The 9,862-nt window shown below is 36.1% G+C and overlaps 1 protein-coding gene across 1 annotated transcript; it reads right to left on the bottom strand.

Moving 5' to 3' along the window:
* Nucleotides 1–7,564: 7,564 nt before the first annotated feature.
* LOC107458869 (uncharacterized) lies at nucleotides 7,565–8,440 on the bottom strand. The gene has a single exon (XM_016077079.3). It carries the CDS (start codon nucleotides 8,164–8,166, stop codon nucleotides 7,705–7,707), a length of 462 nt encoding a protein of 153 aa, XP_015932565.1. The 5' UTR covers nucleotides 8,167–8,440; the 3' UTR covers nucleotides 7,565–7,704.
* Nucleotides 8,441–9,862: the final 1,422 nt, after the last annotated feature.

Here is a 9,862-nt window from a genome sequence, read left to right as displayed (position 1 = left end):
AACTCCGGATCATGACGTTTTTCTGGCGTTTAACTCCAGACAGCAGCGTGTACTTGGCGTTTAACGCCAAGTTACGTCGTCATTCTTCGAATAAAGTATGGACTATTATATATTGCTGGAAAGCCCTGGATGTCTACTTTCCAACGCCGTTGAGAGCGCGCCAATTGGAGTTCTGTAGCTCCAGAAAATCCATTTCGAGTGCAGGGAGGTCAGATTCCAACAGCATCAGCAGTCCTTTTGTCAGCCTTCTTCAGAGTTTTGCTCAAATCCCTCAATTTCAGTCAGAATTTACCTGAAATCATAGAAAAACACACAAACTCATAGTAAAGTCCAGAAATGTGAATTTAGCATAAAAACTAATGAAAACATCCCTAAAAGTAGCTTAAACTTACTAAAAACTATATGAAAACAATGCCAAAAAGCGTATAAATTATCCGCTCATCAGGGAGCATTCCTGTTTTGAGGTAGTTGATTATGGGGGTCATCCATCCTTGGTCCTGACTTGTTATAGTCAGGGCTTTTTCTTCTTCCGAGATTGACGGGTTTTGCAATATTTCCTGGATGAAGCTCCTATTGTTGCCCCCTGGTTTGGTGCTAGCTAGTTTCGAGAGTGCATCAGCTCGGGCATTTTGTTCGCGGGGTATGTGGCAGATTTTATACTCCCCGATTTGTCCGAGCTGCTCCTTAGTTTTGTCCAAATATTTTTTCATGATTGGATCTTTGGCTTGGTAGCTCCCTGTTATTTGTGATGTGACCACTTGTGAATCACTGTAAATATTGAGTTTTTGAGCTCCGACCTCTGTAGCCAGCTTCAAGCCAGCTAATAATGCTTCATATTCTGCCTGGTTGTTTGAGGCCGGGAACCCAAACTTGAGGGAGAGCTCGACTTGGGTTCCTTGGTTGCTTTCTATTATCACGCCTGCGCCGCTTCCAGTTTTATTTGAAGAACCGTCCACGTAAAGATTCCATTCTGTGGGGGTTTCTAGGGCATCTGTGAATTCTGTGATAAAGTCGGCCAGATACTGTGATTTGATGGTCGTCCGAGCTTCATATTGGAGGTCAAATTCAGACAACTCGACTGCCCATTGTAGAATTCTGCCTGCCAGATCTGTTTTCTGCAATATTCCTTTTATGGGCTGGTAAGTTCGAACCTTAATAATGTGAGCCTGGAAGTACGGGCGGAGTCGTCGAGATGTTAGAATGAGGGTATAGGCGAATTTTTCTATTTTCTGGTAGTTCAGCTCGGATCCCTACAGCGCTTTGCTAATGAAGTAGACGGGTTGTTGCCCATGTTCGTCTTCTCTGACTAGTGCTGAGGCTATTGCCCGGCTCCCTACTGCGAGGTATAATATGAGCGGTTCTCCTTCTCGTGGTCGAGATAGGATAGGTGGCCGTCCTAAGAACTCCTTGAAGTCTTGGAAGGCTTGCTCACATTCCGTCGTCCATTCGAACTGTTTTCCCTTTCTTAAAGTAGCATAGAAGGGGAGAGATCTTATCGCAGCTCCTGCTAAGAATCGGGATAGGGCGGCCAACCTCCCGTTGAGTTGTTGTACTTCTTTGACACAAGTTGGGCTCTTCATGTTGAGTATGGCTTGACATTTGTCTGGGTTTGCTTTAATTCCCCTTTGTGTGAGCATGAAGCCTAAGAATTTGCCTGCTTCTACTGCGAAGGTGCATTTTGCGGGATTGAGCCGCATGTTGTGCTTCCTTATAGTGTAAAACACTTGAGTCAGGTCGGATAATAATGTATCTTCGCTTTGTATCTTTACTAACATGTCGTCCACATAAACTTCCATGATTTTTCCGATGTGATCTGAGAAGACTTTATTCATTAGCCTTTGATAAGTAGCTCCTGTGTTCTTGAGACCGAAAGGCATCACAATGTAGCAGTAGCTTGCTTTTGGTGTTAGGAACGAGGTCTTTTCTTGATCTGGTGGGTACATGAGGATTTGATTGTACCCCGAGTATGCGTCCATAAACGAGAGATATTTGTACCCGGAGGAAGCATCTACTAGAGCGTCAATACTTGGGAGTGGGTATGGATCTTTAGCGCAAGCCTTGTTGAGATCGGTGTAATCGGTGCACATTCGCCACTTTCCATTTGATTTTTTCACCAAGACCATGTTGGCTAGCCATAGCGGGTATTTGACTTCTCTTATGAATCCGGCTTCCAGTAGTGCCTGTACTTGCTCGTCCACGGCTTGGGATCGCTCTAGCCTAAGTTTTCTTCGTCTCTGCTGCACCGATCGAGATCCTGGGTAGACCGCCAACTTGTGACACATTAGCTTAGGGTCGATACCTGGCATGTCTGCAGCTTTACACGCGAAGAGATCGACGTTGTCTCGCAAGAATTGTATTAGTAATTCTTTTAAATCTCCTTTTAGGATTGTGCCGATATTGGTAGTTTTTTCTGGGGTGTCCCCGATCTGAATCTTTTCTATCTCGCCTTCTGGCTGGGGACGAAGTTCTTCTCGTCGATGAACTCCGCCCAGCTCGATTGTGTGGAACTCTTCTCCTTTGCCTCTGAGGTTTAGGCTTTCGTTATAACAGCGACGTGCCGTCTTTTGGTCTGCTTTTATTGTGGCTATCCCTTTTGGGGTTGGGAACTTCATACATAGGTGTGGGGTCGAGACTATTGCGCCGAGTTGGTTGAGTGTTGTCCGTCCTATGAGAGCGTTGTAAGCTGAACTTACATCGACTACGATGTAGTCTATTTTGAGGGTCCTGGATTGGTCTCCTTTTCCGAAGGTTGTATGTAGTGGTATGTATCCGAGTGGTCAAACCGGGTATCTCCTAGCCCAAACAGGCTATTTGGATATGCTTTAAGTTCTTTTTCTTCCAAGCCGAGTTTATCAAAAGCTGTTTTGAATAAAATGTCGGCAGAACACCCTTGGTCTATTAAGGTGCGGTGTAGGTTGGCGTTTGCCAATATGATGGTGATAACCATGGGATCGTCGTGTCCTGTGATGATGCCAGATGCGTCCTCTTTAGTGAATGTTATTGCCGGAATGTTGAGTGCTTTCTCCTCTCCTTCGACATGATACACTTCTTTGAGATATCTCTTGCGAGAGGATTTGGAGATTTCACCTGCTGTGAATCCACCGTGTATCATGTGGACATGTCTTTCTGGTGTCCGAGGTGATCGTTCTGTTCGTTCGATATCTTCATCCCTTCGTCTCTTTCTTTGATCATCATCTCGGGTGGCCAGGAATCGATCTAATTTTCCTTCTCTCACCAATTTTTCTATGATGTTTTTTAGGTCGAAGCATTCGTTTGTGGAGTGTCCTCGGACTCGATGGTATTCACAATATTCCTTTCGGTTTCCCCTCCCCTTTTGCCTTTGAGTGGCCATGCTGGGGGGATTTTTTCCGTGTGGCAGACTTCTTTGTATATCTCGACCAGGGATGCCCTGAGAGGGGTGTGGTTATGGTATTTTTTGATTTTCTCCCCTTGTCGATCTTCTTTTCTTTCGGATTCCTTGTCTTTGTCTCGGTAGGAGGCCCCTGATTTTGAGGTTTCTCCTAACCAAGCGTTCTCCTCCATGTTGATATATTTTTCTACCCGTTCCTGCACTTCGTCTAAGGAGGTCGGATACTTTTTTGATATAGATTGGCTGAAAGGTCCCTCTCGTAGGCCATTGATGAGTCCCATGATGGCGGCCTCCGTTGGTAAACTTTGTATGTCCATGCATGTTTTGTTGAATCTCTCCATGTAGCTGCGGAGGCTCTCCTGATCTCCTTGTTTGATCCCTAGTAAACTGAGGGCATGCTTGGCTTTATCTTTCTGAATGGAGAATCTGGCTAGGAATTTTTTAGCTAAGTCATCAAAGCTTGAGATGGACTTCGGGGGTAGGTTGTCGAACCATCGGATCGCTGTCTTTGTGAGAGTTGTTGGAAAAGCCTTGCAGCGAACAGCATCTGGGGCGTCAGTGAGGTACATTCTACTTCTGAAGTTGCTGAGGTGGTGGTTGGGGTCCGTGGTGCCATCATACAGGGTCATATCCGGGAGTTTGAAGTCTTTTGGAATTTTGGTTTTCATGATTTCCCTAGTGAATGGGTTTTGCTCTTTGCGTGAATTTTCCTCGAGATTATCCCGGGGGGCTTTTGATTTGAGATCGGCTTTCAATTGCTATAGTTTTTCTTCCAACTCCCGACGTCGCCGCACCTCTCTTTGGAGATCTCTTCCAATTTCCCGTTGTTGTTGGGTTTCTTTTTCCAGTTGTTTTAGGCGATCCAGGAGCGCTTCTATTGCCCCTGAATTTGGTGAGTCTTTGTCTTTGTTGGTTTCCGGAGTGTTTTGTAGCGTGACACCCGCGTTTTTGTGCTGTGTCCGATCCTCCAGACCTGAATCGTGGTCGTTGTCATGGTCGTCCGCCATGGTGATGGGATGACTTCCAAGTTCCCCGGCAGCGGTGCCAATATTCCGAGGGTAACCTGAACTGTAGGTCGATCTCAGACGAGATCTTCTGTGCTGGTCGGAGCTGTGGTGTCTGACTTGTTAGACTTGGTGATGGTGCTGATCCTTCGTCCCCGGAGGGTGGGGGGTACCTGCAAGGGACTCCGATACTTAAGTTAGCAAGGGTATTAAGCAGGTATTGAGTAGAATCAGAGTATGAGTTATACCTGGGTGCTCCAGTGTATTTATAGTGGTGAGATGTGACCTTTTTGGATAAGATAAGTTAGTTATCTTATCTTATCTTTATCTTTGAGTTGAGGTCAGCGTATCTTTGACGGAACCGCCTTTATCCTATAGGCTTGGGCTGCCTTAGGATTCGGGTCATACTCCTCTATTTGGTCCCTTAACTGGGCTCTCCTGTCGATTTGGCCGAGCTCTTTGAGAAGAGGTCGGATAGCCTGACCTGAAGAGGTTGGTCGCTTTATCTCGAATCTTCCCAGGTCGGATAGCTCGACCCAGGGTATGAACAAGGTCCTTCACCACTTGCTTCAACTCCACCAGTGCCTCTTCTTTCTTCTTCGCCTCTGCCTCATTCTCGCACCTTGCTAAGTTCAGCAGATCCGCAAGCCTCTTTGTTTTTTGCTCTGATAGTTTCTCCCTATCGAAGTTGCAGCGGAACTGGATCCAACGTCGTCGTCGTGACGCTGGTGGTAATAATGAAAAATATAAAAAAGTTTGTCTTTAGACTATTTTAATTTTTTAATATTTTGTCAATCGCGTAAAAAGATATAAAAAATCATTTAAAATAAAATGACCAAATTAAAAAGATATTTTTAATCTTTTAAATAGACTTGCAAAAAATTATATTGATATTTATAACTTTTTAAAATATATCTCTAAATATTTAATATATTTTTTAAATTAAAATATTCTTAAATATAAAATATCATTCTTTTTTCAAAAATTATTTTATCAAAAATTAATTATTTTCATATACAAAATAATAATTTCTTCTTAAAAAATAAGCATGGTGAGGATATCAAATAATTCTACCACAAGTCCACAACATTGTATTCAATAAAAATAATAAACAAAGGACCTGTAGCATAATAAACCTTTGTACAATAATTATTTTGCAACTATAATCTCTATTTGTAGAAATTTTTTGACAAAATTTAAAACATGCCAAGTATCTCATAATTATCTTTAGTGTATAGTTTTAATTTGACAAAATTTTAAAATATGTCAAGTATCTCACAATTTATAAATATCAATATAATTTTTTTGCAAGTCTATTTAAAGATTAAAAAAATTATTTTTTTAATTTTGTAATTTTCTTTTAAATAAAATTTTATATCATTTACATGATTTACAAAATATCAATAATGAATTAAAAATAGTCCAAAAATCAATTTATTATTATTTTTATATATACTTTCTAAATAACTTTTTAGATTACCCAAAAAAAGAATTAAATACATGCATTATTTGTTATTTATTCCATAAATGTATATTTGTCAAACTAAAATTAATTTTGAAAAATAAAAATATTATTTCTTTTGTTTTTAGTTATTTTTTGTGAGTCAAAATAGTAATTCACTTTACGATTTACATCATATTTTTTTTGTTGAATGATTTTACATCATATTGTCAGTAATTCAGTTTGTTTATTTGAATTTTATTTTGACCCAAAAATATTCTTATGCTATTTTAAAACTATCAGGATAATTAGACATAAATAAATGGGATATTATAAGGTCTGATAGTTTTCGAAAGAGGAACGAACCCAAAATCCAAGTACTCAACAGCCTAAAAGAATAGTTATCTTTCCCCAACTTGAGTGAAACAAGATGCCAAGGACCATTGAATCATCCACCACTTGTCCACGTCTATGTGGTCCCTTTCTCTCTCTTTTTATTTTTTTTGTTTTGAAATTGAAAGTTCCTCCTTTTTTTTTTTTTTGAAATTGAAAGTTCTGTTTTTTTTTTAAAGCTTAATTTGATAAAAAATTTTAAAGAGATATTTATATTTTTTAAAAGTACAAATATCTCATTTTATATTTGATAAATTATAAAATTTATGTACCTGTGTTTATAATTTTTAAAAGTTAGAATACTTTTAAAAACACTTAAATTTTTTTTAAATTAATTTATGCTTATCAAAATTAGAATATCTAATATAACTTTATACATCAATTATTTAAATTTAATTTTTAGATTAATGTTTATTATAATATTTTTAAATTTTAAAAGTTAATTTAAGTACCAAACGCGTTTGTTATTGCTTATGCTTATTAGAAGACATTTTTAATTTAATTTATCAAACATAGATGCTAAATCTTTTAAAAAATTATTTTTTAAAAGTTAATTTTTATAAACTATTTTTTAACAGTAAAAAAAGTATTTGTGCTTTTTAAAAGCATAATCACTTCATTTTACTTTTGCCAAATCAAAAAACTCATATGTTTATTTTTGCATCTTTTAAAAGCTAAGTCTAAAGATACTTTTAAAGCATCTAAAGAAAAGTTTTTTAAAATTAAATTGTGCTTATCAAAATTAAAAAGTCTAATATAACTTTATACGTTAATTAATTTTTAAATTTAATTCTTACATTAATGTTTGTTACAATATTTTTAAATTTTAAAAAATATTTTACTAATTTTTTTATTGTTACTTATACTTATTAAAAATCATTTTTAATTTAGTTTATTAAATACAAATATTATAACTTTTAAAAAATTAATTTTTAAAAATTATTTTTAAAAAGTAAAAATTTTACTAAACAAACTAAAGCCTAAATGTTACAGTAGCGAAGCTGATCAATATACTCAAAATTAAGCATCCTACAACATTTAAATCCTAAATAGTTTTCTTTTTCTTGAATATCAAAAGTATATAAAAACATTGATAGTTCACTTAAAAATAAATAAATTAAAAAAATAAATGACTAAAGAGTGCAGATATGAGAGAATACGAATTATGAAAGAATATATAACTGTATATATACCACTTGCATCGTGTGAAGGAAATCCATAAGATCACTTCACAGTCAATGAAATAATAAGTTAAAGAAGGAAGAATCTTTTAATATGAATATATTATTGATATCAAGAAAACTAATATGTTAATGACATATTTGAATAGTACTAGTGTCTCTGTGTATATATAATCCCAATATATATGAGTGCAAGAAATATAACTGATAATAAGAAGAAGCACAGAGAAAAAAAATTGAAGGCATTTTGCTGCCCAAGTATATATGATGATGTGCACATACATAATTGAAATATTTATATATTTATAATCCGTTCTAGGTTGATAACTTGAAAACAGGTTTCTTTCCAGATTCAGGTTTCTTCATGAAATGTCCTAAAACTTTGGCATAGCGACGTACCAACTTGTTGAACTTGAGGCCACTGAGATTGTTGTTATTCTCCTTCTGTGGCACCACAACAAGCTGAAGCTGCTTCTCTTCCTCGTTGAAGTGCTCTCCTAGCGAGTTCCTTCCTTTGTTATTATTGCTTCCTCCTTCGCCATTGCACTTGTTTCTTGATGAGTTTTTCTCATCAACTATGTTGATCAGCTGCTTCAAGCTTTTGTGTTCACTGTTATTGTTATTATCACTCTTCTTCGGTGACACTACAGGCTTGAATTTCTCATCATCATCATCATCGTTGTTGAATTGCACCACCACTGGTAAGTTAAGCTTCCGCGTTCTTCTCGACATGCTGAGATCGTAGTGGCGCTTCATCGCTGGGGACTGAACTTCCATCCGGGAAACTTAAATTGAAGCCTAGAATTGAAGCATGGGTTGTTAATTACATATCTAATAGAAAATTTAATGGGGTTCACTCTTGAAGAAGAAAGGAGAAAGGGGATGAAAAAAATGGTTAGTTTCTTAAAGAGCAAACCAGATGTGGGGGGGTTAGTGTGTAGGGCTTTCAAAAAGGTAAAATGTCTGTTTTCTTGGTTGTCCACCTGTGAGAATTGAAAGATTAACCCTCCAATGCCCAAGCAGCTCAAGAAAAGGAAGTGTTGGAAAATTGGTACCAAACTCTTGGGAATTCAGTACAAATGGGCCAATGAAGAGCCTAAAAGAGATCACTTTTACTTGGCCCAAAGTCCAAACCTAACTCTGGAGTCTGGTCGAAATAATAAATTAATTCGAGTTTGACAAATAGTTAATTTAGTTGTTCGTTTAAAAAATTGTCAAAATTGCCAATGAATTGTAGCTCAAATAATATTTGTCTCTTTTCTATATTTAAAAATTTTGGGTTTGAACTTCACTTAATGTAATGACAAAATAAAAAATAATTGTTGAAAATGGAAATCTCACTTTATGTACCTTAAAAAATTTAAATAAATAAATAATCTAGTTTTTCAATAAATAATTTTGGATTTAAAAATTCTAAAAACAATAAAGCCTTTGAAAGAGGACTTCTACTAGCTTCTTAATTAGGGCTACAGGCTAATTCTGTTCATCCATGCTAAGAAGGTTGGTGGGTTTGTTGCTTTCATGTTATAGTGGGAGCTAAAGACACTTCAATCTACGTCCACATCATTAATTTCTACCTAATCATGTTATATTTTCCTCGAGCACGTGGTAATGCGGACGGCTTAGGAAGAAACTAGAATTGGAAATACATAATTGCTAATTAATGTACATTACATCACCTCACATATTAATAAGGGTATTTGCATAGTGATAGTCCGATATAGTCCGATATATCCTGTTATGATAGGTGATTTGATAGTTTTATACGTAGCACAGTTGATAAAATTTAGAAAGTTTTAATATCAATAAATTTAATAAAATTAGAACATATTTCTGAATTTAATCTGTACTTATAAAAATATTTAGAGTTAAAGCTTTAAAATTATTCTTGAAATTGACTACTTGCATCGAAAATATTTTTTTGAAATTTTAATTGCGATGTAAATATTATTGAGATTAAAAAAATTACACTATGTTAGTTTTTCATTCTCCTTTGATAAAGTTACTCTTCATGTCGTGAGTGATTTAGCATATCTTTTTTACATTAGACTAAATAAAATAATGTCACTTTAGTTTTAATGTTAAATGCTTAATTAAACGACATTATTTAACTTTAATAGTTATACATTTTTTGGGACATAAGACATAAATTTATGGTTTATTAAGGTTAAATTTAGCTCAAGTTAAAGCAACATCATTTTGTCTAGTCCAACGTGAAAGAGTATGACAAGTCACTCACGGCGTGACGAATAACTCCACAGAAAGGATTGGGGCCAACATGGTACTATTATTTCAATCTTAAGGACTTTTATGGTGTAATTAGAATTTGAGAGATCTTTATTATACAAACGGCCAATCTCAAGAACCACTTTAAAATTTAACTCAAGTACTTAATAATTATGATTAAATAGCGTCCATATAGTTATATGCCAAAATTGAAATCGTCTTTAACATGTTTTTTAATTCAAAATCA

This window comes from Arachis duranensis, chromosome 7, assembly GCF_000817695.3.
Source record: "Arachis duranensis cultivar V14167 chromosome 7, aradu.V14167.gnm2.J7QH, whole genome shotgun sequence".
Taxonomy (NCBI): domain Eukaryota; kingdom Viridiplantae; phylum Streptophyta; class Magnoliopsida; order Fabales; family Fabaceae; genus Arachis; species Arachis duranensis.
Note: the sequence above shows the minus strand (reverse complement) of the source record. Positions and strands in the feature narration are given on the sequence as shown.